The sequence below is a fragment of the Pristis pectinata genome, chromosome 43 (assembly GCF_009764475.1).
Source record: "Pristis pectinata isolate sPriPec2 chromosome 43, sPriPec2.1.pri, whole genome shotgun sequence".
In the NCBI taxonomy this organism is placed as follows: domain Eukaryota; kingdom Metazoa; phylum Chordata; class Chondrichthyes; order Rhinopristiformes; family Pristidae; genus Pristis; species Pristis pectinata.
The window spans coordinates 2,889,772-2,916,645 of NC_067446.1; the positions used below are offsets into that span (position 1 = coordinate 2,889,772).

Below are 26,874 nucleotides of genomic sequence, written 5' to 3' on the forward strand. Positions count from 1 at the left end.
TCTGTCCAAGTGTCTTTTAAACACTGTGACCGTACCCGCCTCTACCACTTTGTTGTGAAACAGGTTTGAGGTCTCAGAGGCAAGGACTCTGAACAGTCTTAGAAATAAATGATTTATTTACAAAAAGACAAACGTGAGGAAAGGGTATCAGGAACACAAACACACGCACAGTTTATAGTGAGTGTGGGAAAAATCGCAATGGGTTAGAATATACACACACAAAACAAAGTAGTACAGACAATCAAGGTAAAACAATACGATACCCACCACCCCTTGTCTCAGTGCAGGCACAGCTCTGGGCCACTGGGGATACTAACTAAAATGCTCCCAACCCTTAAACAGTGCCCGCCTCACCAATGATTTCTCCAGCGCCGTTTCAGAGTGCTCAGCCTGGAGCGAAGCAGGGTCGTCCCTTGGAGACAAAAGAGACCGAGCCAAGCAAACGTGGCACTCTTTATACTGCTGGAGGGCTGGTCTAGCCCAGGTAATTCACAAAGGCCAATGGCCAGGTGTGCACTGATGGGTGGGGCGGGGCCAAATGTCTTCCGACCAGGTAGGGGCAGTGCTGTCATGTGACAGCCACGACCCTCCACAATACACACTTCCTCTGGCAACTCGTTCCACACACCCACCAGCCTCTGTGTGGGAAAACTTGCCCCTTATGTCCCCTTTAAATCTTTCCCCTCTCACCTTAAACTTGTGCCCTCTAGTTTTTGACACCCCTACCTCAGGGAAAAAAAACTGTGGTCGTCCCCCCATCCGTGCTCCTCACGATTTTGTGAACAGCCTCCTATGCTCCAGGGATTAAAAAGTCTCGGCCTGTCTGGTCTCTCCTAACTCAAGCCCTCCAGTCCCAGTAACATCACTCCTGCACCCTCTCTGGCTTAGTGACGTCCTTCCTATAGCTGGGCAGCCAGAACCGCACGTCGTACTCCAAGTGCGGTCTCACCCACGAGCTGCACAGTTGTAACATGACATCCCAGCAGCTTGGTGCCCTGACCGACGAAGGCAGGCGTGCCAAACGCCTTCTTCACCACCCCCCTCTGCACCTCTAGGTCTCGTTTTACAACGCTGTCCAGCACCCTACCATTCACTACCAACTCCTGCCCCGATTCTACCAGGTCAGAGGAAGCCAAGCTACGTCAGAGAGGGAAGCACCTCGTTTGAGGTACAGCAGTACTTTGAGAAACCTTCCAGTTGAGATCATCATACAGTCAATCAGATCCCAACAAGAGAGTCTGGGGGCGGAATCCATTCCCAGAGGAACTTGTCAGCTGTTGTCACACAAGTCAGCTGTTGCCATAACATACATCATCCCACCTCCGTCTTCCAAGGTTTGCTTTGAAACTTCCCCTGCCCCATCCCCGTAGCTGAACTCCGACCCAGCCCCCTCCCTCGCACCTGATGCCAAGGCCTGGGCAGACGGGAGTTCTTCTTCGCAAACTCGTGTAGGGCCTGGAAGCAGAGGTGCATCTGCGGCGGATGCTCGAACTTGGCGAAGTCCGTGGTCAGGATGTCGGGCGCTTCCAGTGAGGCCTTGAGGGATTTCTGGGGAGACGTGAAAAAAAAATGAAGCAAAGGATCAGACTGCAATCAATAGCGGCAGATCGCCCACAGGTCTGCGCTATCCCAGAAAACAGGGCTCGGCCTCAAGGTGGCTACTCTCATTCCTCAAGAATTGGGCAGGGCGTTCTAGCTCATCGAAATGCTGATGAGGCTGTACCTGGAATATTGTGTAGAGTTTTTGGTCACCCTGTTATTGGGAGGACGTCATCAAGCTGGAAGGAGCGCAAAGATGATTTACGAGAATGTTGCCAGGAATCGAGGGCTTGAGTTTATAGGGTCGGGCAGGCTAGGACTTTATTCAGAGTGTAGGAGAATGAGGAGTGACCTTATAGAGATGTATGGAATCACAAGGGGCATAGACAGGGTGAACGCGCACCGTCTCCTCTCCCCCTCCCCCCAAAGAAAAAGGGAAACAAAAACAAAGGGCGCAGGTTTAAGGTGAGAGGGGAAAGATTAAGACCTGAGTGGCAACTTAAGATAGGATGGACTCTGACCTCACGATCTACCTTGTTGTGAGCTTGCACCTTATTGCACTGCATTTTCTCTGTAGCTGTGACACTTTACTCTGTACTGTTATTGTACCTGTACTACATCAATGCACTCTGTACTAACCCAATGTAACTGCACTGTGTAATGAATCGACCTGTACGATCGGTATGCAAGACAAGTTTTTCACTGTACCTCAGTACAAGTGACAATAATAAACCAATACCTTTATTAGTCACATGTACATTGAAACACAGTGAAATGCATCTTTTGCGTGGAGTGTTCTGAGGGCAGCCTGCAAGTGTTGCCACACTTTGGCGCCAACATAGCATGCCCAGAACTTCCTAGCCTGTACGTCGTTGGAATGTGGGAGGAAACTGGAGCACCCGGAGGAAACCCACGCAGACACAGGGAGAACGTACAAAGTCCTCACAGACAGCGGCCAGAATTGAACCCAGGTCGCTGGCGCTGTGATAGTCTTCTTCACAGAGAGTAGTGCATATATGGAACGAGCTGCCAGAGGAAGTGGTTGAGACAGGTACAAGGACAATTGGACAGGTGCATGGATAGGAAAGGTTTAGCGGGACATGGGCCAAGTGGGACTGGCTTAGTTGGGCGCCTCGGTCAGCAATGGACAAGTTGGGCTGTTGGACCTGTTTTCGTGCTGTATGACTATCATACACCCAAGATTCAGCTGGGTGGGGCAGGCACAGTACTGTGGCAGTTAGTGGCCAGATTTGAACCTGTTTGAACCTGGGTCGCTGGCGGTGTAAAGCGTTACACTGTAAGGAGTTTGTATGTTTCCCCTCCCTGCCGCCCCCCCCCCCCCCCCCCGTGTGTCTGTTTGAGTTTCCTCCGGGTGCTCCGGTTTCCTCCCACATTCCAAAGACATACGGGTTAGGAAGTTGTGGGCGTGCTATGTTGGCACCAGAAGTGTGGCGACATTTGCGGGCTGCCCCCAGAATACTCGACACAAAAAGATGCATTTCACTGTGTTTCAATGTACGTGTGACTAATAAAGATATCTATCTATATGCAGGAAGGGCTCTTTAAACCACAACTTCGCCTAACAGCTCGTGGGAGCCAGAGGGGAGACGTCTGGGTGATCCTGTTGGGAGGATGACGAGAGTTTAGCGAGTTCAGCCAGATGTGTCCCACTCTGTAGCCTCAGCTTCTACTGGGCTGCGGGGGGGGGGGGGGGGGGGGGGGGGGGGGGGCACCACAACTCTGATGACCCAGGTTCGATCCAAACCCTGACCCTGTCTGTGTGGTGTTGGCGCGTTCTCCCCATGGGTTCCCCCCAACCCCTGCAGGTGCCCCGGTTTCTTCCCACGTCCCAAAGAGGGTTAACGGGACGCTGCAAGTTGCTTCTGGTGCGGGAGGAACGGTGGGATATCGACGGGTACGTGGCAGGGGAGAAGAGAGATCGGGACCGCTGGAGAGCCAGCCTCCCACGCCAGTGAGAAAGACCAAGATCTGGACGGGCACTCACAAACTTCAGTTTCTTGGCCATTTTGACCTGAGTGACGATTCCACCACGGATGTAGTCGGAGAATCCGGTGGTGTCGCAGATGCTGAACGTGTAGGGTCCTGCAGGGAGAGATGGGAAGAGGTGAAGTTACCCCAGAGGACTGAGAGCGTGCGCAGAGCGAGCTATGGGGGAAGGCACAACCTCGAGTCCAGTGTGTGCACCCCTCGCAGTGAATGCACCACATGGGCTGTGAAGTATCCTGCAGACGTGTTAGGGCAAGAGCTGGGAAGGAGTTGTCAAATCTGGGGGCAGGTTTGACTCCCCTGTGTGAAGTTAGAGGCAACGTGGCCGGGGAAAGTGGAATGTGATGGCACAAGGCACTTGACAACTAGCTCGACGCCTTGGCTCTGTCTTGGTCTTAATCCCAACGCCTGGACTAGTATCACAGTACAGTAAAACTCCCGATAACTCAGCAGCCTCACCACCCCTGGGACTGGCAGATCTTCCAGACCATTGGATTTAAACATCAGGCGCCGATAATCCGGCACCCGATGGTTGGGAAGTCCTGCATCTGGCTCGCTCGGTCAGGAGTGCGAGTGAGGGGTACCAGAGCCATGGAGCAGCTGAAGCCAGGGTTGGGGTCTGGAGCGACGGTGTTTCCTACTGCCGTTTAACCTCACCGGGAGCACTGGAAAACTTATTACGCTGCAGCATAATGTGCAAGTAAAATAAAATTACATTCGGATATTAATAGGAGTTTAATAGCGAGGCAGGTCACACCTCACAAACTTGATCGAGTTTTTTTTTGAGGTGAGGGTAAGGCAGTGGACGTTATCCACACGGACTTTAGTAAAGCATTTGATAAGGTCCCTCATGGTGGGTCGATTCAGCAGATAAAGATGCCTGGGATCCAGTGCGGGTTGCAAGTTTGGATTCGGAACTAGCTTGCCCACAGAAGACAGAAGAGGGGTGGGGGGGGGCTGTTATCCTGGCTGGAGGTCTGTGACCAGTGGTGTTCCGCAAGGATCGGTGCCAGGACCTCTTGTTTGTGATACCTGTCAATGATTCAGACGAAAATGTAAATGGGTGGATTAGCAAGTTTGCAGGTGACACCAAGATTGGAGGAGTTGTGGGCAGTGTGGAGAATACAGCGGGATACAAATCACTTATGAATATGGGCAGAGAAGTGGCAGATGGAGTTTAACCCAACTGTGAGGTGTTGCACTTTGGGAGGTCGAATGAAAGCAGGAAGTGTATAGTTAATGGTAGGCTCCTCAATAGCATTGAAGTACAGGGGGATCTTGGGTTCACTGAAAGTGGCTACACGTGGATAAGGTGGTAAAGAAGGGATACGGCATACTTGCATGTGGAGAGGCTACAGAGGGGGTTCACCAGGATGCTGCCTGGATTAGAGGGCATGAGCTACAAAACTGAACAAACTTGGGTTGTTCTCCCTGGGGAGACCTGATAGAGGCTTTTTTTTAAATTATGAGATGCGTAGATAGGGCAGACAGCAGAATCTCCTCCGCACCCCTCCCCACCCCCCCGAGCAGAAATTTTACCCACCAGAGGATATGTTTTTAAGTTGGGGGGGGAAGACATTGTTGTTTAAAGGCATCGTGAGGGGCAAATTTCTTTTTAATTAATGCCTGGAATGGGTTACCGGGGTAGAGGTGGAAGCAGGTAGTTTGGAGTTTAAGCGGCTTTTAGACAGACACGTGAATGTGCAGGGAACGGAGGGATACGGATGATACACAGGAGGAGGACATTTAGCATAAATTGGCATCAAGATCAGCACAACATCGTAGGCCGAATGGCCTGTCTAGTGCTGTACCGTTCTTTATTCTATGAATAATGTTCACTGCTGGGCATCAAATAGTTGGAATTTTATTGTAATAACCCAACACCATTTTAATTCACTTTTACCTTTTGAAAAATGTTATACAATACTCCATTTATCAGTAGGGGAAAGCAGTGGAAGCAGAGACCCCGACAACTCCAGAGGGTGGGAAATGGGGGCTGAGGGATCAGGATGTCCAAATGATCGGGACAGTGGATTATGACTTTTGTCGGTCCCTACGGTGCAGGGGTAGGAAGCCATCGGGCGGGCACTGACCTAGGACTTTGATCTCCACCGGGTCGCACTGGTTGAGCTGCTGCATGCCTTGGATCTCGGTGAAGGTGACGAAGTCGCCGGTCTCGAACCCGTGCCGGGCCTCGTCCAGGCAGGTCACCACGCCAGGGTTATCCTGAAACACAGGGCAGGGGCGTCAGTGAGGGAGGGGAAGGGAGGGCAGGGAGGGGAACTTACAGGCAGGAGGGCTCGGCGCCTACCTTGGTGATCATCGAGATCATGGCGCTCAGAGGCTGCTCTCCATTGGTGTCCAACACTATCATCTCCTCGCCGAAGTCACAGAACAGTTGCCTGGGGAGTCCAGACACAAGGGTTTGGGATTAGTAACGGAGCAACGGCTGGCTTATGCCACAGCTAGGCAGCGGACGGTCAGGTAGAGCCACACGTCGCACAGAGAAATCAGTCCTACAGCACATAAACAGGCCCTTTGGCCCACCATGTTCCCGCTGATCTGCCGTACTTAAGATCTTTATTAGTCACGGGTACATCGAAACACACAGTGAAATGCATCTTTTTGTGTAGAGTGTTCTGGGGGCAGCCCGCAAGTGTCGCCAACGTAGCACACCCGCAACTTCCTAACCCGTACGTCTTTGGAATGTGGGACAAAACCCACGCAGATACGGGGAGAGTACAAACTCCTCACAGACAACAGCCAGAATTGAACCCGGGTCGCTGGCTCTGTAATAGCGTTACGCTAACCGCTACACTACTGCGCCAGCCCAGAATAAGGACTTGAACCCTGGACCCTCAGATTAAAAATCTGCTGCTCTACCGACTTGCCCATATAAGTGTCTAAACACCTCTTAAACGTGGCGATCGTATCCAATTTACTCCAAGCAACAGCTCATCCTACTCCCAATTCAGCTACAGGATGCTTTGTGAAGGCAGCTAGCCAGGGAATGGGCCGCCTGCACGTGCTCCTGCTTCTGCGCACCCTCTCCGTCACGTCCCTCTCCACCGGCACGGTTTTCCAGTGCCCGGGAGTCCGGAAAATAAGCGAAGCCACTCCCGGTCTGCTCACTGCCCTGGGGGGATGGGGAACGATTCTAACACAGTGGGTTACCTCAGTACCCGTTCCCACAGTCTATGGGCCAGAGGGCGCAGGGTAACGAGGTGGTTCTTGGACCCACAGGCTCACTTTGCCACAGGAGTCAATGTGGTATTATGCATCAAAACAGGAGGTCCACTGCGATGCAAGGGGGGGTTAACAGGCAGAGGGATGGATACTAATAACAGGCAGTTCACAGGGACATCTACAAGAGGCGACGTCCATCATCAGGGACCCCCACCATCCAGGCCCTGCCCTCTTGTCTATGCCATCATCAGGCAGGAGGTACAGGAGCCCGAAGACCCCACACCTCAAGTTTCAACAACAGCTTCTTCCCCACTGCCGTCAGGTTCTTGAACCCACCTGAAAAACCCCAACGCTACCTCGGACTGTTTTCTCTCTCAATCTTACATAAGTGTCACTTATTTTGCACACATGCATGTTAATTTAAATTTGTTAACTTGTGTTTGTCCTCGTCTTGTGAAGTACTGAGCTGCTGCTGCAAAAAGCTCAGTTTCATGGCATTTATACCTGTATACATATGCCTACGACTTTGATAAACCAACTTTTATTCCCGAGAACTGTACACAAGTCGATCTCTCTGCAAGTCAGGAGTGTCCGTTTCCCACAGCGACTCATGTCATATAGCTCAACACTTGTGACAAGTTGTTAAACTAATTGTTAAAACTAATGGGATGTATACTGTCTCCAGCCGTTAATGAACACCTTGAAATATTTATGACCAGCTTGAAAAATGCTTTCAAAATGTAGGGGAAAAACTTGCTTAAGGTGGGATCTCCACAAGTTATTTGTAACCTGGGGAGACCCTGTACAGAAGTGGAAAAAAGGTGCGTTGGGGGAAAAGACGACGTAATTTACCCACGTGGATTTTAAATGAGTGTAGTCGATAAGGTTGGTGAGCTAAAAGCACAAAAGAGTACGTGGGACTGTAATGTAGTGGCAATAACAAAAAAGGGAATAAACCTGCAGAGAAGTGCAGGAACGAGAGAGTGGTTGCAGGATATGTTGTGGTAAAACTATCAAAACATTGGTCAGGCCACAGTTGGACTGATGCGTGCAGTTCTGGTCACCACACGAAAGGAAGGAAGTGATTGGGCTGGAGAGGGTGCAGAGCAGATTCACCAGGATGTTGCAAGTGATACAGGGCAAGACTGGATCTGTTTTCCCTGGAGCAGAGGAGGGCAAGGGGAGACCTGATAGGTTTGCTACTTTCTCCATAGCAGAGGTGCCTAAAACCAGAAGGCATAGGTTAACTGGTAGGAGGTTTAGAGGGGATCTGAGGGGGGAATCTGCCCCCCATTTGGAATCTAGAATGTACTGCCTGAGGGGGTGGTGGAGGCAGAGAATCTCGCAACATTGCAGCGTCCAAACAAGCACTTGAATGGCTGAGGCAGAGAAGGGGACAAACCAGGAGTATCGACGGGTTGGCGTGGACCATCATGGGTACGAGTCCCCACTTCTGCAGCGAACCGCTGGAGGAACTAAGCAGGTGGAGCAGCCTCGGCAGAGGACAGGAACGATGCCTCGGGTTGAGATCCCACGTCAGGACCGAGAGTGGGGAGGGAAGATAGCTGGTAATAACGAGGGGGGGGGGCAACAGTGAGACAAGGGGCCAGGAGGTGATAGGTTGACCGAGGAGGGGAGAAGAACGACGGGCAGATGGAGCCAGGTGGGAGGGGTAGAGTTGGAAGAGGTAGGGGGGAAGCAGACAGAGGGAGATGGGAGTCACGTGGGGGGCAGGACAAAGGTAGAGAGACGAGGCTGGAGGGTGATGAGCCAGGACACAAACACTACTGGAATCGGACAACTAAGGAAGGTGATAATGGGAACCGGTAAGGGAGAGGTGAAGGACAGATGGAGAGGGATTTAGTTTTACAGTCACACAGCATGAAACAGGCCCTTCAGCCCAACCAGTCCATGCCGACCAAGATTCCCATCTAAGCCGGTCCAATTTGCCGACGTTTGGCCCCTATACCACTAAACCTTTCCTATTCATGGACCCGTCCAAGTACCTTTTAAATGTTGTCAATGTACCTGCCTCACCCATTGCTTCATTCCACATACTGACCACCCTCTGGATGAAAAAGTTGCCCCTCAGGTTCCTCCTGAATCCCTCCCTTCACCTTAAACCTGTGCCCTCTAGTTCTTGATTCCCCAACCCTGGGAAAAAGACTGCATTCACCCTGTCTATGCCCTTCATTTTTACACCTCTATATGATCACCCCTCATTCTCCTACACTGCAATGAAAAATGTTCCAACGTGCCCAACCTCTCTCCTTAACTGAGTCCCTCAAGTCCCAGCAACATCCTCACAAATCTCCTCTGCACTCTTTCCAGCTTAATGGCATCTTTCCTACAGCAGGGTGACCAAAACTGAATATTCCAAATGCAGTCTCACCGACGTCCTGTACAACTGCAACATAACATCCCAACTCCTGCACTCAGTGCCCTGACTGATGAAGGCCAGCGTGCCAAACGCCTTCTTCACCACCCTGTCTACCTGCGACACCACTTTCAGGGAACCATGTACTTGTACTCCAAGCTCCCTCTGTTCTACAGCACTCCCCAGGGCCCTGCCATTCACTGTGGAAGTCCTACCCTGGTTTCACTTACCAAAATACAACACTTCTGGTGGGTGAAATGTATAGGTAGTAGTGGAAGACATGCCTGTGCCCTAAGACTCGAGGACAGGGTCCTACAGTTGGAACGTTAAACCATAGCTCCAGTTGTTCCCTCCAGGAGACACTAAAGGACCCCAGAGTGCGGTGAGTCCTCCTACTTGTGTCCGCCAACAGTAACAAACGTTCACCGGCCGTCGAGATCCGCGATTCGAGAAGGCCCGGCAGATGCAAGGACAGTGCATTGCGCGGGAGGTACTCCCTCCGAGCAGCCCTCGGGGACCCCGACCCCCCCCGCTCTCGCTCACCCGCAGAGACCCCTGGTGTCCGCCACGATGAACTTGATCCCTTTGCAATGGCAGAACTCCCCGATCCGCAGCTGCTCATCCAGGGTGGAGTTGGTGAGGACGACCACCTGCCAGGGAGGACAGACAAGGTGAAGGACCCGAAGCCGGAACACGGTTTCTCTCCCCATGGATGCCGACTGATCCGTGTTTTGTGGCACTTTTTTTTTTAAGGCTCAGATCTGCACGTTTTTTGGGACTTAATTATTACTTGCAATTGGTTTATTATTGACACACACACCAAGATACAGTGAAAATCTATTGTGTGCCATCCAGACAGATCCTTCCATACATGTGCAAAAGGACATAAGAGAATGCAGAATAGAGCGTCATAGTTACAGAGAAAGTGCTGTAGAGGAAGGCAAGTGCAAGGGCTACAACGAGGCAGATCGAGAGATCTAGAGTTCATTTTTAATTGGGCAAGAGGTCTGTCTGAGAGTCTGGTAACAGGATTGGAAGCTGTCCTTGAGCCTGTTCAAGCTCTTGCATAAGAAAGCCTATGGAATGTTAGCTTTCATAAGTTGTGGGATCGAGTTTAAGAGCCATGGAGATAATGATGCAGATCTACAAAACTCTGGTTAGACCACACTTGGAGTACTCTGTCCAGTTCTGGTCGCCTCATTATAGGAAGGATGTGGAAGCGTTGGAAAGGGTGTAGATTTACCAGGATGCTGCCTGGTTTAGAGAGCATGGACTAAGAGGAGAGACTAAGGGAGCTCGGGCTTTACTCTTTGGAGAGGAGGAGGATGAGAGGAGACATGATAGAGGTGTACAAAATATTAAGAGGAATAGATAGAGTGGACAGCCAGCACCTCTTTCCCAGGGCACCAATGCTCAATATAAGAGGGCATGGCTTTAAAGTAATGGGTGGGAAGTTCAAGGGAGATATCAGAGGGAGGTTTTTTACCCAGAGAGTGGTTGGGGCGTTCAATGCACTGCCTGGGGCAGTGGTGGAGGCAGGTACATTGGTCAAATTCAAGAGATTGTTAGATAAGCATATGGAGGAATTTAAAATAGGGGGATATGTGGGAGGAAGGGGTTAGATAGTCTTAGGCGAGGTTTAAAGGTCGGCACAACATTGTGGGCTGAAGGGCCTGTATTGTGCTGTATTGTTCTATTTATATCTATTTATATTTTCTGCCCAACGGGAGAGGGAAGAAGAGGGAATGACCGGGGTCTTTGATTAGTTGGCATATTCGAGGAGATGGATGGATTTCTAGATACTAAATGTCTCTGTATACAAGATACAGCCTCAGTGACCGGGGCTTCAACCCCCACCTGGTTCGACTGTGGATAACCAGAGGGTACGCACTCGTCAGGCTGACAAAAGAAGTGGCAAGGAAGAACTTTTATTGCGTGACAAGACGCGACCCAGAATGGGTGAAAACAGCAGCAGATATGGATTCAGTAGGAAGTCGTGAAAGGGAAGAGGAGCTGAACATTTGCAGGGCTGCAGAGCCTTTGAAAACAGCAGTAGCACCTGTACTTTTGAAAGAAGTGAGGGTGGGGGGAGTAGGGTTCCCTTTACAAATGCCCCCAAAGCACTCAGGGTCCTGGGTGACGAGCAAGCTGGGTGTTGACATCGCTCAAAGAGCAGCAGCAACTCCCGCCCCAGAAGGGAGATCGCTGATGCATTAGGTAATGGCGGAGGGGAAGCCAGGGAAGAAGAGGCACACCTCTTGCCACCGTGTGAGACTCGACAGACGCCTCTGGGTGCTGTCTGCTCGTGCGAGTGCAGGGCTTGCTCATTCTCCCCGTGACCACATGGGCTCCCCCACCCTCAAGGTGCTACAGCTTCCTTCCACGTCCCAAGGGGTCAATGGGTTAATTAATTGGCCAGTGGGGGATAGAATCTGGGGGAGGGGGTGTAGGGGCATGATAGGATGAGCATAAACGGGTGCTTCAGGGTCAGAGACACCACTCACACACAAGCAACAAACAAGGCGCTAGAGGAACTCAGCGGGCCGGGTGGCATCTGTGAAGTTAATGCGGGGTCTCGACCCAAAACATTGACCATCCCTTTCCCTCCACAGATGCTGCCTGACCCGCTGAGTTCCTTCAGCTTCTTATTTGGCTCTGGATTCCAGTATCCGCAGTCTCTCGTGCCTTCAACCCTCTCACATGTGCAGGAGGAGAGTAGAGCGCGGGACGTCCAGATGCCTGTACTTATCCGTCAATAATAATACAGTGCTCGTTGCTTTGCCGCTTGAGGGAGGCTTTTGCTGCTGCCTCTTATGAAAGTGACCCCATTTCACAGCGGGTCCTTCGAGGGACTAAAAGGAGAGCTATAAATGACAAGACTGGGATGGGAGGGGCAACACTTGCCCACCGCTTTGAAAGACCCGCCCCTTGGCCCCGTGACCCTGCAAGGCCATGTACCTGGAACTGCTCTAGGTAGGCGTCCGTCAGCTCCCCGGTGTAGGCCGTCACTGGCACGTAGGTGTTGAGCTCTGCCAGCTTGGGCTGGGAAACCTCAGCCCTGTTCTTCGAGAGGTCGGCCTCAGTCAGGTAGAACTGGGTGGGGTGGGGGGGTGGGGGAGAGAGAGAGAGAAAGGCAGGGGGCAAGAGAACAAGAGTTAGTCACAACGGCTGCAATTCAAAACAGCGACGGCTTCATCTAATGCGCCAAATCCTCCCCAGCATCTCAGATCGTACAACTGTACAGTGTAGGGACAGGACCTTCAACCCATCGCGTCTGTGATAAGATTTCTTTATTAGTCACAGGTACATCGAAACGCACAGTGAAATGCATCTTTTTGCATAGAGTGTTCTGGGGGGGGGGCGGGCAGCCCGCAAGTATCACCACACGTCTGGCACCAACATAGCATGCCCGCAACTTCCTAACCCATATGTCTTTGGATTGTGGGAGGAAACCGCAGCACCCGGAGGAAACCCACGCAGACACACAGGGAGAACGTACAAACTCCTTACAGACAGCGGCCAGATTTGAACCCGGGTTGCTGGCGCTGTAAAGTATTACGCTAACCGCGACACTACCGTGCCTGCCCTCCGACCATGATGCTGTTTTAAACTGCAGACCTGTCTGCATATGGTCTATATCCCTCCATTCTCTCATTGCCTCTTAAACATTGCCATTGTATCTGCTTCCACCACTTCCCCTGGCAGCCTGTTCCAGGCACCCACCACTCTCTGTTAAAAAGAATTAACTTGCCTCGTAAATCTCCTCTAAGCTTTTCCCCCTCTTACTGCAAAGCTACACCCTCTAGTATCAGACATTTCCACCCTGGGGAAAAAAGATTCTGACTGCCCCCCCCCCATAAATTTCTATCAAGTCACCCCTCAGTATACAACACTCCAGAGAAAACGATCAGAGTTTGTTCTAACTTCTCCTTGTCCACTGTGCTCAGTGATAGGATGCCCGAGGGGACAGAGAAAGATCCCACGGCCATTTGGAGGAAGAGCAAGGGCTGGCTGAGGTTACACTGGCGCCCTGGAACCCACCCCTTCATCGCCAACACTGGCCACTTCCACGACACAAGCAAACTGCTGGGGGAGGGGGAAACCCAGCGGGTCGAGCAGCATCTGTGGGAGGGAAAGGAATTGAATCAGGGTTTCGACTGGAAACGTTGACAATTCCTTTCCCTCCCCAAGGATGCTGCCCGACCCACGGAGCTCCCCCAGCAGCTTGTTTGTTGCTCCAGATTCCGGCATCTGCAGTCTCTTGCATCTCCTGGTCGCGTTCAAGGCCTGCCCGCAGAATCTTGCTGTGCATCCACCCCCCTCCCTCCCCCCGACTCGTGGATGGGACAGGCAGTATAGAAGTGCAAGCCCACTCTCTGGAACCATCACTCTCTCCTGGAAGGGCGCGTTTGTTAACGGTTTCTTCCAGCATGTGAACTTCTCACTGCTAGTGGCTCAGGGGTTCTCTGTGGTAGCTGGAACGTGGGGGGGGGGGGGGGGCTCTCACCTGGGAGGACAGGTCCACCCACTGCGCCACCCCCTGGTCATGGATGGTCACGGTCTTCACTCCCCCCAGGATCACATTCTTAGCGATCTCCAGGCCCAGGCCTCGCATGCCCGAGATCAGAATGTTGGCGTTCTGCATCCGCTTCATCGCCTCGTAGCCGAGGACGTACCTGCAAAGTGAGCACAGCCGTTAAGGGAATTCTGGAAAGGGGTGGGGGAGAGAGAGGGGTTTAAAGGTCTGCTAGGTAACACAAAGACCTTCAAGCATCCCTCCTTGAAGCTCCGCGAGGGAGCCAGGAAAGAGAGAGGGGCGGCTTAAGCGTCTGCTCGACAACATTAAGTGTCCCTCACCCTGTCGTCCCCTCCACGGAAGTTTGGCACAACCGGCTGGATACGACGGGATATTCACGTTCACTCTCTGTGGGGGTGGGAGGGTGTTTGAGTAACCCAGTGCAGAGTGGACCATCGTGAGGCTGTGCTGCACAGCAGGTAGAGCCGCTGCCTCGGAGCTCCAGTGAACTGGGTTCGATCCCCAGTTCCGGTGTCCTGGAACCCACCCCTTAATCTGCCAACACTGGTCACTATTTCGTCCCCTCCACTTTCCCCCGAACTACTTCCGGGTTCTATCCCCGCCCTGCCCACATGCGCCAGGGCAAAGGCTTAAATCAGATCGGGAAAAGTATCCAGTGAGGAACGTTTAAGGGGTGACGCAGTAGAGGACCCAGATTCGGTGAGAAGGTGCAAAAAGGGAACAGGAGGAGCTGTCGAGGGAACAAGTGCTGTGGGGCCTTTGGAAGCAGCAGCTGTACAGCTGAATGAAGTGACTGGGTCCTTCCCCAAAGAAGGCAGCGTCGAGGGTCAGGGACCCAAGTGACAGACGACAAACTGGGTGTTAACGTCGCTCCAACAGCAGCAGCTGCCTGCCCCAGAACAGATCGCTGATGCATTGAGTGTTGGGGGAGGGAGGGAAAGAGCAGTGCGTATCTTGACATCGGGGAGAGGTCCCATCGGCAAGCAATGCTTCAGGATGGTGGAGGGCAAATATTGGGTTTGCTATGGCACAGTTGAATAGCTGCCAGGATCCACACCAGTCCAGCATAGGATCGTGCGAGACCTCACTTACAGCTGCCGGGAGTACAGTCCCTCGTCAATCTCCGCATCATTTCCATTCTTCGCCATACCCTGAAAGTAAAGAGCTCAGCGTCAGCACGGGGTAAGACTTCCCTCAGAGCACGGGCGGGGCGAGTGAAGCTCCCTCTACACTGTCCCATCACACACTCCCGGGGTCAGACACAGAGTGAAGCTCCCTCCACACTGTCCCATCACACACTACCTGGGAGGTGATAACTAACAGTGCAAAGTCCCAGGACTTGTAGCTAAAGGCCACCAATACATAAAGTGCTGTTACTCTGTCTCCCAAACAGTGGTCCTCCTGAAGCAAACACTGCACTCTGCATACACCCACCCCCGCGCCAATCCTCCTCAAAGCTATAACGCAGTCCCATCTGACTAGACCCCAAGGACTTGTACCACGCACAAGAGAGACACCCCCTCCCCCACCACCGCACCCTTAGCTGAACCACAGGCACCCGGTCCTAGGAAGCGGTCGACCTACAACACAGCAAGGTGAGGAACCTCGGCTGCTACCATTTGCTTCCTGCTTACTGAGTAATGCATAATTTAGCAGCTGTAATGGTAGATGACTCATAATCCCAAATTGAGTCACTTACGCCAAATAAGGGCAAAGATTAAATAACCGGCCGGCTCCTGAGATTGCACTTTGCTTCCCTTCCTCCCAAAGGCGCCAAGTCACTCTGCAAGGAACAATGCCTCACAGAGAGGCCACCACATGCTTACGAGCAGCTCTCCTGGGAGGGGAGGCGATCGCCCGGTATATGTACTGGGGGCAGAGGTGAACTGGGACGAGAGGGAACTACTGCGTTCTTTGTGCTCAGGGAGAATTGGGGGGGGGGGTGGGACTCTAACTGCAGGGTGCCAAGATGGATGGTGAAATGGGAGGGGACGGCGGCTCTAGCTAAATTGCTTGCGCAAAGAGCTGGCATGGATTCAGATGGCCTTGATCCACAGTGCGCTGACTGCAGTCTCTTCCATCCCCAGCTGGAGAGGACTCACAGGTCTGAGGATCCGGGCTGGATCCCGACCCCTGGCGCTGCCTGTCCCCGCATGTGGGGAGTTTGCGCGTCCTCCCGGCAACCAGGTGGGCTTCTCCCCCTGCTGCCAACACCTCCCCCCCCGCCCCCGCCCCCCCCCCCCCCCCGTCCCGACGACATGCGGGTGCTGGTGGGTTAACCGGCCGCTGGGAATCGCCCCCTCGTGTGTGTGGGCGAGGGGCAGAATGGGGGGGGGGGGGGGGGAGTGGAGAAGAGAGTAGGCAAAAGTAGTGGCTGGGGGCTGCTCCTCTGAGATCTGGCATAGATTTGACGGGCTAAATGGCTTCCTGTACTATAAAGCATTCTGAACAATTGATCACCTGTGCTGTTGCAAAGAGTTAGGGAATCTGGCTGGCTCTCAGGATAAATGGATAGGACACTCAGAAGAATTTTCTTTGCTGAAAGGGTGCATCTTTGGAATTTCATATTAATATAGGAGGCCATTCAGCCCACTCAGTTAATGTTAGCATACAGTGACAATTCCATTCCCCCTGCTCTCTCCACAATCCCATCAACTTTCCCCATTCAGCAGCGCACCAGCGGCTGGGGGGGGGGGGAGGGGGGAGGGATTCAGAGACCAATGAACCCGCTGACTTGCACATCATCGGGACACGACCACCCACCTCCACCACCCCCTCCCCCCCCCCCACCAGCATCCCCGGGGGGAAGAAGGCTGGGGTGGATCCCAGAGCGCAGGAGCGACAAGACAGCAACCTTACTGCGCTGCGGATGCTGACTGGGTTCAAGGTGAGGGAGTGCACCCAGTCAAACAAAGCCCTGCCTCTATCATCCACCACCTATACACAGCAGAGCCCCCCGCCTGCAGCCCACCGCCCCCCCCCCCCCCACCCCCAACAACCTGCTTGGAGGTCCATGCCAACCTTCACCACCCCCACCCTCAAGCTAGGGACTACCAGCATCCAAACTCAGGCTGGTGAGGATCCCACGGACACACATCACTCGCGCACCCCCCCCCCCCCCCAACTGTCCCGGAAGGCACTCACGTTGGCAGGGGTTGCCGGCGATTCGGTCCGCAAGGAGTTGACAGAGGAGCAGTTGGAAGCGGCCTTCGGTTCTGCAGCAGACACGGACACACGGCGCTTCTTGGAAAGCGGAGAACTGGACATCTGTGTGGGGGAAGCAGACCGGGGGGGGGGGGGGGGGGGGGGGTGGGGGGGTGGTGAGTGGATGGAGGGCAGACAGCCAGAGTGGGTGGTCAGATCGCATGACCCACTAGTTTCAAATCAGCACACCACAGCCCTTGCTCCCAGTTAGTCCAGTTAACAGAAGTGCTATGGAATGAGTCCCTACTATTCAACGATAATCCACGATGCAACATAGAATCATAGAACAGTACAGCACAATACAGGCTCTTCAGCCCACAATGTTGTGCCGATCTTTAAACCTTGCCTAAGACTATCTAACCCCTTCCTCCCACATATCCCTCTATTTTAAATTCCTCCATATGCTTATCTAGTAATCTCTTGAATTTGACCAATGTACCCGCCTCCACCACCGCCCCAGGCAGTGCATTCCACGCCCCAACCACTCTCTGGGTAAAAAACCTTCCTTGAACTTCCCACCCATTACTTTAAAGCCATGCCCTCTTGTATTGAGCATTGGTGCCCTGGGAAAGAGGTGCTGGCTGTCCACTCTATCTATTCGTCTTAATATTTTGTACACCTCTATCATGTCTCCTCTCATCCTCCTTCTATCCAAAGAGTAAAGCCCTAGCTCCCTTAGTCTCACTACTGCATAGTCTCTAAACCAGGCAGCATCCTGGTAAATCATCCTCCACCTAAGCTATTTAAGAACACAAGAAAATACACTGAATGGAGAACACACCAACAGTACAGGGTACGGCCCAGGAGAGTACGGTAGAACAGAGAGACCTAGTGGAACAAGTACACGGTCCCCCAAAGGCAGCAACACCAGTAGACAGGGTGAAGAAGTTGTATGGCACGCTTGCCTCCATCAGTGGGGCACTGAGAACAGGAGTTGGGACATGACGCTACAGTTGGCGAGACCACACTTGGCAGCACATCACGGACACCAGCCTCCCCTCCTTGGACTCTGTCTTTACCTCCCGCTGTCTTGGTGAAGCAGCCAGCATAATCAAAGACCCCACCCACCAGGGACATTCTCCTCTTCCATCAGGTGGAAGATACAGGAGCCTGAGGGCATGTACCACCAGGCTCAAGGACAGCTTCTACCCCAGTGTGATAAGACTATTGATCGGTTCCCTTACATGATAAGATGGACTCTGACCTCACAAGCCACCTTGTTGTGACCTTGCACGTTATTGTACTGCACTTTCTCTGTAGCTGTGACACTTTACTCTGTACTGTTATTGTTTTTACCTGTAGTACATCAATGCACTCTGTACTAACTCAATGTAACTGCACTGTGTAATGAATTGACCTGTACGATTGGTATGCAAGACAAGTTTTTCCCACTGTACCTCGGTACAAGTGACAATAATAAACCAATACCATGCACTGCACTATAGGCAGGGTGTGATTAAGCTACATGGGGAGCAGAGAAAAGAGCTTGCCTAGAACAGTAGGCATCTAAGGTTGGGTCTGTTCTCCCTGGAGCGGAGCAAATGAGCGGGAGGTGACATGCTAAGAGGTTTATAAAATCACGAGGCATAGATCGGGTAGAGAGTCTGTTTCCCCCGTGGGGGAGGGGGTTCTGGCTAAAACCAGAAGGCATAGATTTCAGGTGAGAGGGAGGTTATCCAAGGGTATTTGGCATCTGGAATGAGCTGCCAGAGGTGGTGGTGGAGGCGGCAGGAACGGTAACAACATTTAAGAGGCATCCGAATGATGGAATTAATGCAGCCATGGGATTAGTATAGATCGGTATGATGGGCAGCAGATATGCAATGGGTTGGAGGGCCCGTTTCTATGCTGTACAAGTCAAAAAATGATAGTACCCACAAGCCTGCCCTGTTACCCACTATGATTGTGGCTGATCTGCCCCAAGGTTCCCCACTAGTCTCAATTCCCTGATCCTTCAAACATCTACTTCTTTTAAACACCCGCAATAGTCCAGCCTCCACAATGCTCTGGGGAAAAGATCTGAAATTCACCGTGCTCTGCAACAAGTTCCTACACACCTCAAGTTTTCGATGACCACCACCTCCCCCCCCACCACCACACCCCCCAGTCTTTTGTCAGCACTGCCCCTCGTTCGAGACTCTACCACGAGAGAAAACATCACATCTCGTCGTGCTCCCTCAAGGTCGTCTCTCATTCTTATAAAAACTCCGAAGAATACAGAGCCAGCTGTCTGCGATAGGACAACCGCCTCATACCAGGGATTACCCCGGTGGATTTCTTCTAGACTAGGATAGCAATACATTTTAAAAATAAGGAGATCAACTGTGCACAATACCCCCCGGTGAAGCCTCACCAACACTCCACAATTGTAACAATACTTCCCCATTTCTGAACTCCAACCCTCTTGCAACAGAGGCCAATACACCACCTGCCTTTGCTTGCCACACCTGTTTGCTACCTATGCATGATTCAGTGAAGACCAAGGAAGCTGAAGGAACCTCACAAGTGAATCACACGACAGCTTGGGCTTTAGAAGTCCAGTATCCCACAGCCAAGATCCTTACATAGGAAAGGGCAGCCAGGTGATGTACAAGCAGTCTCCGGGGCAGAATGCCGTCGTAATCTTTGGGTTAAGACGGGGTTCCGCCCCAGAGAACTGCTCATAACCCGGCCGGAAACGGACAAACGGCATGCCGGAGAGGATGACAGGAACGGCCTGACAGGAGAACGGGAAGGCACCGGAACAGCAGCCGCCAGCCGCCCTCACCGACTCAGCTCCTCAACCCAGCCCCTGGTCGCTGCAGCTCGGAGGGGGAAGGTGGGGAGTGGAGGCCCGTTCCCGCCCAGCAGAAGATGCCTGCAGCAGCCAGCAAATCTGCCCCCATCTCCCAAACTCTCATTCATTTGAACGGGACGTCCATAAGTCAGGTGCTCATAACACGGGGAGGCCCTGTTATGTTCAGTTCCGAGCACAAAATTTAGAGAAGGACGCAAAAGGATTTTGCTTATTTCTTACAACACAGCATTTGAGATCCATGACAGCTAACTCCCACTTTACTCCATGGGTTATTTCCTTCTAACTCATTTTCTCATAAGGCCACCACCACCACCCACCCCCTGGATTCTACCCCTCACCCACACACTGGGGGGCAGTTTACAGCAGCCGATTAACCCACTGACCTGCACGCCTTTGGGAATGTGGGAGCACCCGGAAGACACCCACGCGGTCACGGGGAGGACGCGCTAACTCCCAGCACGGAGGCAGATCAAGTTACCTCCTTCTGTGACACAAGAAGCCAAAGAGAGCGGCACAGCGAGCAGAGGTGCAGCCTCCCAGCTCCAGAGAACCGGGTTTGATCCCAACCTCCGGCGCTGTTGAAGCGCGGAGCTTGCACGCTCTCCCTGCGACCGCATGACATTCCCACCCCCCCGGCTCCCATGTCCCTGCGACGTGCGGGGTCGGTGGGTCCATCAGCCGCTGTAAGTTGCCCCCCAGTGTGTGTGGGTGAGGGGTAGATTTGGGGGGGGGGGGGGTGGGAGAACAGAAGAGAGAAGGAAACGGGATTAGTAGACACAGGTGGACGATTCTCCATGATTGAAGCTGACTGGAGAAACAACGGACTGCGGATGCTGGAATCTGGATGAAAAACACGATGATGCTGGAGGAACTCAGCAGGCCAGGCAGCATCCATGGAGAAAAGCAGGCAGTCAACGTTTCGGGTCAGGGACCCTTCAGGACTGAAGATAGGAAAAGGGCGAAGCCCGATATATAGAAGGGAAAAGCAGAGCAGTGACAGGTGGACAAAAGAGGGGAGGCGGGGTGGGCACAGGGTGGTGATAGGTAGATGCAGGTAAAAGATACTGATGGGCAGGTGCAGGGGGGAGGAGGGGAGAGCAGATCCACCTGAGGATGGGGCAAAGTTAAGGAGAGGAAAAAAGTAGAAAAAAAAAGGCTAGGAAAGGGAAGAGAAGGTCGGTGGGGGGGGGGGGGGGTGAGAATTACCTAAAGTGGGAGAGTTCAATTCAATGTTCATGCCGTCAGGCTGCAAGGTTCCAAGACCGAAAATGAGGTGCTGTTCCTCCAGTTTGCGCTTGGAATTCTCCTGGCAGTGGAGGAGGCCGAGGACTGACATGTCTGTGATAGTGTGGGAGAGGGAGTTGACTGGCAACGGGGAGACACAGGTGGCGGTTACGGACAGAACGCAGGCGTGCTGCCAGATGGTCACCTAGTCTGCGTTTGGTCTCGCCAATGAGACTGACTGGGTTGCTCTGTGGAGCCCATACAGGCCTAAATGAGCCAAAAGGCCTCCCTGCACTTGTCTAGACCAGGAGATACCAGGTGGAGAGGAAGAGAGAAGTGTTTAAACATATTAAAACAGGAAGAGGAATAAAATTAGGGAACAGTCCCAGTAACCAGACCCACCACTTGCGCTCAGTAACTCGTGATAGCCTCAGAGGGATCAAACGTTCAAAAGTACGAAGAGAGCGGGGAATAAGCTCTGGGGGCTCAACCTCGGGACGACCCGAAGCAGTTCAGAAGCGATAAAGTACACGCAGACTGAAGCTGGCTTTTGCAAAGTAAAAAGCAAACACCGCAGCCGGCTAAACTCAAAGCTGAACACAGCAGCCATTTTAGCAATACGGGCAACCCCCAGGTTACAAGCACCTGACTAATGGGACACCCCAGACAAGAACAAGCTCCCATAATATTAAAAGTCTAACATACATTAATTTCAATGAAAGGCAGAACTAGCTTCCCGTCTCTCTCTCTCTCTCTCTATTCATTACAGTGAAGGTATGGTTACCATAGTCACTTGTATTTTCTGACTTACGGACATCTGTAAAAACAGAACCCATTACCAAAAGACGACCCCTGCTGGTTTTGGGATAAATACCACCCTAAGGATTTGGGGCAGTCACACTGCCCTTCCACCGATGGCAATCTCCACCTCCAGCCAAAGGTCTTGGTTCAAAGTTCCCAGAGATTAAGGCACTACACTGCCCCAACAGCACTCCCTTCAGTGACACCACACTCCCACTCCTTCCCCACCAAAGACACGACCAGCACTAGGATCACCGGTGGTGCTGTTGTTAAGCTTGGAGAGGGTCCAGTTTGTCAGAAGACAGTGCTACTACTGCTGAGGCACCTCCAACTCCTCACCGAGTCACAGAAAGGTCTTGTCGCGTGCTCAACCGACAGGCAATACAGGCCTCTGGGCCGGGAAACTCAACCAGGTTCCCCACAGACACAAAAGAAAAATAAGCACCAATCAGAACACTGACAGATGCCGTCAGCTCAACCTATGGCTCCTCCACAGGCAGGCCTGAACCCGTCTGCACTGCAGTTCCATGACACAGCAGACTGCTGCCTGAGCCTCACTGCCCCGGACCTCTCAGCACCAGCCAGCTCACAGGAGAGGGCAGGGCAATCGATCCCAACCAGCTGAGCTTGCATCTGCTGAATGCCTTGCCCAGCTGCTACCTCTGTGCTCGATTAATCCAGCCTTCAGCCCACCGAGTTTGCAACAACCATCAGGTATATTTTATACTAACCCTACCCTAGCACATTTTATCCTCCCTGTTCCACCACTCACCCACACTCTAGGGGAAATTTATAGTGGCCAATTAACTCTGGCAACCCACACGTCGTCGGGGCGTGGGAGGACGCAGGAGCAACCAGGGAAAACCACGCGGTCACAGGGAGAACTCGCAAGTTCCGCACACGGAGCGCCGGAGGTCGGGGTTAAACCCTGCAAGGCAGCAGCTCTGCTACCGGCACCACTGGGCTGACCCGGTTTCAATTCGATGCCCTCTCATTCCTCGAGATCGCGGGAGTACACACCTAATCCATCTCTGTGCCTGCGGTACCACCGTCCCAAGCGTCAAGGGCAACAGTAAAAGGGCAATAAACACAAGCCCTGGCAGCGGCAACTGCAGCCCAGAAATAAATTCAAAGGACAAGCAGCAACTACCAACACTGCATGGCAAATCATTAACTCCACTTACTGCCAGCAATTGAGGTAGTTAAATACAGCTCCACTGCATAGCTACCAGGTGAGAACGATCTTCAAACGAAGCAATTGGAAACAAAAATGTTTTCTCTATGGTGGAACATCTCCCCAGAGAAATGGGTTCAAAAGCTGCTTTAATCCATTATAAAGCTAGTAATTTGCTATCCAAATGTTTGGAAATGCCCAAACATTCACATCAGGGTGATGTCCCCCCCCACCGCCACACTTACATCTGACCCACCAGGGCTCCCTTCAGACTGAATCATAGACCTACAGAGCACGGAAACAGGCCCTTCGGCCCCACTTGTCCATGCTGACCAAGTTTCCTAACCGAGCTAGTCCCATTTGCCCACATTTGGCCCACACCTCTCTGGACTTTTCCACATACCTGCCTTCCAGTTGTACCTGCCTCTACCACTTCCACTGGTAGCTCTTTCCACAGACCCACCACCCTCTGTGAAAAAGCTGCTCCTCAGGGACCCCTCCCCCACCCCACTTTAAAGCTCTCCCCTCTTACTTTCAACCTATGCCTTCTAGTTTTGGACTACACTGGGGGAAAGACTGTGGCCGTTCACCTTATTTATGTACCTAGTGAATTTATTAACCTCTCCAAGGTCACCTCTCATCCTCGAGCACTTCAGAGGAGAAAAACCCCAGCCAATCCAGCCTCTCCTTATAACCCAAGTTCTCCAGTCCTGGTAACATCCTCACAAACCTTATTTGCACCATTTCTACTTTAGTGACATCTTACTGTAGTACAATTAACTGTTTCGCTAGAAAAGTTACATTACTGCGTAGCATCTAGAAAAGTGAATTGAGGACATTAATAGGAGTAACAAACAATAGTCAGAAAAAGCTGCCTACCCGACACCAGAATCCCAAGAATGCCGGATAGTCGGGAGTTTTATTGTAATTAAAATAGGGAATCTTTGTGCCGAAGACATGGACAGAGAAACTACTGAAAAATCCATCTACTTCACTAACACCCAGCTGCTCCTAACCAGCTTATGTGCAACTCCAGACCCATCAATGTGGTCAACTCAGTCCGAGGGAACAAGGGATGGTTAATAAATGCTGGCATTCCCATCCCTATGAGTAATACAGCACAAAAGCAGGCCCTTCAGCCCAAAACATCCATGCTAACCCTTCTGACTATAGAACCACAGAACACTACAGCACAGAAAACAGGCCATTTGGCCCTTCTAGTCTGTGCCGAAGCTTTATTCTGCTAGTCCCATTAACCTGCACTCGGTCCATAACCCTCCAGACCTCTCCCGTCCATGTATCTATCCAATTTATTCTTAAAAGTTAAGAGTGAGCCCGCATTTACTGCGTCAGATGGCAGCCCGTTCCACATTCCCACCACTCTGAGTGAAGTTCCCACTAACGTTCCCCATAAACCTTTCCCCTTTCACCCTAAAGCAGAGTCCTCTCGTACTTATCTCTCCTAATCTCGGTGGAAAGAGCCTGCTTGCATTTGCTCTGTCTGTACCCCTCACAATTTTGTAAAGCTCTATCAAATCTCCCCTCATTCTTCTGCACTCCAAGGGATGAAGTTCTAACCTGTTCAATCTTTCCCTCTAACTCAACTCCTGAAGACCCTAATTTTTCTTCTTAAAGAATTCCACTTGCATACTATTTTGCCTCTGCGTCATCTCCAAGGGATGTAACTTAGAACATGTGGGAATAGGCTATTTGAACCTTCCTCACTGTCCCAGGCCTCATCTCTTATGCCAATTCCCCACTGCCCTCAATTTTCCACAATAATTTATCTGCTTTTTTAAAAAAAGAAAACACCTGCAATGATTCAACTTGTTCCTCAGATGCAAAAGAAAAGCTTCAGGAATAAAATGGGCTGAGCCAAGAGGCTTCCAGGCAAACTAACCACCATATATCACAAACCATACACCCCGACAAAGAAACATCACATCTCCCCCCACAGGTGCTGCCTGATCTGCAGCGTGTCTTATTGCTTTTATCCAACATCTGCAGTATTTAAAAAAAGTATTTTCCTTTGCCATTAAAATCATACAACACTGACTCATTGTTTTAAGATTCTGGACGACGCAAATACAAAAAGGTTGCATCAGGGTATCAGGGCATTTCGCTCTTAAATGCAGAGGTGCCCTGAAAGGGGGTCTGTCACATTACAAAAGGTTTTCAATAGTTGACACATCTGCACTTGCAGAAAGCACACAAAACTTTTAACTAGTTGGGTCTTTTCGGCTCCAAAAAATAAATTAATGCTTTCACTTACTACAGACCACCTCTGACCCATTGACTTTTCCAGCATTTTCTCATTTCAACACACAGTCACACTGCCACCCACGGCCCCCCCCACCCCAACCCAAATCAAACACCAAACACTGAAGGAAACTTTCTCCCTCTTGGAGAGCAGCAAGAGTTGCCCCCCGGAAGCAGTTGAAGGAACTTGGATAGACACAGGAAGAAAGAATGGAAGGGCTCAGCAACTAGGGAGGCGGGATGGGAGAGGGGTAAATAACAAAAAGAGGCTTGCGTGAAGCCGAAGGGGCAGAAGAGCTGAAGGCAGACGTTGGATGCTGTACACTTGTGCAGCATTTTCGGAGGGAGCATTCCTATCAGGACCGTATTCTGATTTTTAAACCCTGGAGGAAGTGTCAACTGTATAGGACCCTGGTCAGACCCACTTGGAGTACTGTGCTCAGTTCTGGTCGCCTCACTACAGGAAGGATGTGAAAGCCATAGAGAGGGTGCAGAGAAGATTTACAAGGATGCTGCCTGGATTGGAGAGCGTGCCTTAAGAAAAAAGGTTGAGCAAACTCGCTCTTTTCTCCTTGGAGTGAGAGGATGAGGGGGGACCTGATAAAGGTGTAGAAGATGATGAGAGGCATTGATCGTGTGGATAGTCAGAGGCTTTTTCCTCAGGGCTGAAATGGTGGCCACAAGAGGATACAGGTTTAAGGTGCTGGGGAGTAGGTACAGAGGAGATGTCAGGGGTAAGTTTTTTTACTCAGAGAGTGGTGAGTGCGTGGAATGGGCTGCCGGCAACGGTGGTGGATCTTTTAAGAGACTTTTGAATAAGTATATGGAGCTGAAGAAAATAGAGGGCTATGGGTAAGCCTAGTAATTTCTGAGGTAGGGACGTGCTCAGCACAGCTTTATGGGCCAAAGGGCCTGAATTGTGCTGTAGATTTTCTATGTTCTTTCTTCCCAGATCCCGTGGTTGTGTCCACTTTGAGTTAGATGGTCTTTGCGATGCCTCGTACAGGCTCTTCCACGGTGACACCTATCAATACTTGGGTGCCCACCTTGCTGACCACGTGGAGTTTACACATTACCTCCCACCCACCCCAGTTGCTCCAGTCTCCCCCACATCCCGAAGTTATCTATCCAGCATCTCCAATGTACAATCAGCTCAATGAAGCACGGATAATGGCACGACCATTCTCTTTCCTTGCAACAACCCGGAATCCATGCCCGCTCACACTCAATCCCATCCCCCCACTCATTTCTGAACTATTCCCCCTCCCATCCCCAAATCAATCGCCCACTGATTCACCGGCACCAGGAGGAATTTACAGCAATCCCCTGGTCCGAGGCCACCCACTTCCCCTCCCCTCACACTCCCACTCAGCAGAGCATTCATTTTACTCCTCCCCACCGCACTCACTCAGCATGGCTGGGCTCTGGCACCCCCCGCTCCCCTCCCACAATCACCTCCCTCAGTACTGCAGAGCTCCGACCACCACACTCCCCCTGCACCCACCCACTCAGTTCCGCTGGGCTCCGGGACCCACATGCCCCTCTCTCACACAGTCAGTACCACTGGGCTCTGACGCCCTCTCTCTCTCTCTCTGCCCCCCACCCCAGTCACAGTACCACTAGGCTCTGGCACCACCTGCCCGCCGTTCCATCTGGCCTTCCCCTCACCTCACCACCCCACACCACCCCTCCAACCCACAGGACACTGGGCTCCAACTCCCACGACTCTCCCGTTCCCTCCGCCCTCACACAACGCCCCCTCACCCCAC

General features: G+C 52.0%; 1 protein-coding gene across 8 annotated transcripts in view; it reads right to left on the reverse strand.

The window, feature by feature from the left end:
* The window catches only part of uba1 (ubiquitin-like modifier activating enzyme 1), a 64,399-nt gene that overhangs the window by 27,137 nt on the left and 10,388 nt on the right, over window positions 1-26,874 (reverse strand). For 5 of the 8 annotated variants that reach the window (XM_052009049.1, XM_052009055.1, XM_052009054.1 and 2 more), the window contains exons 2-10: window positions 16,791-16,913; window positions 14,739-14,797; window positions 13,617-13,785; window positions 12,068-12,202; window positions 9,653-9,759; window positions 5,858-5,948; window positions 5,640-5,772; window positions 3,545-3,642; window positions 1,402-1,548 (exon numbers count right to left, since the gene is read on the reverse strand). In XM_052009049.1, coding sequence (XP_051865009.1) covers window positions 1,402-1,548; window positions 3,545-3,642; window positions 5,640-5,772; window positions 5,858-5,948; window positions 9,653-9,759; window positions 12,068-12,202; window positions 13,617-13,785; window positions 14,739-14,797; window positions 16,791-16,913 — 1,062 coding nt within the window. Of the gene's footprint in view, window positions 1-1,401; window positions 1,549-3,544; window positions 3,643-5,639; window positions 5,773-5,857; window positions 5,949-9,652; window positions 9,760-12,067; window positions 12,203-13,616; window positions 13,786-14,738; window positions 14,798-16,790; window positions 16,914-22,011; window positions 22,260-22,692; window positions 22,846-26,874 lie in introns of those variants that run through there. The other 3 variants (XM_052009051.1, XM_052009056.1, XM_052009050.1) reach the window with 3 other exon arrangements.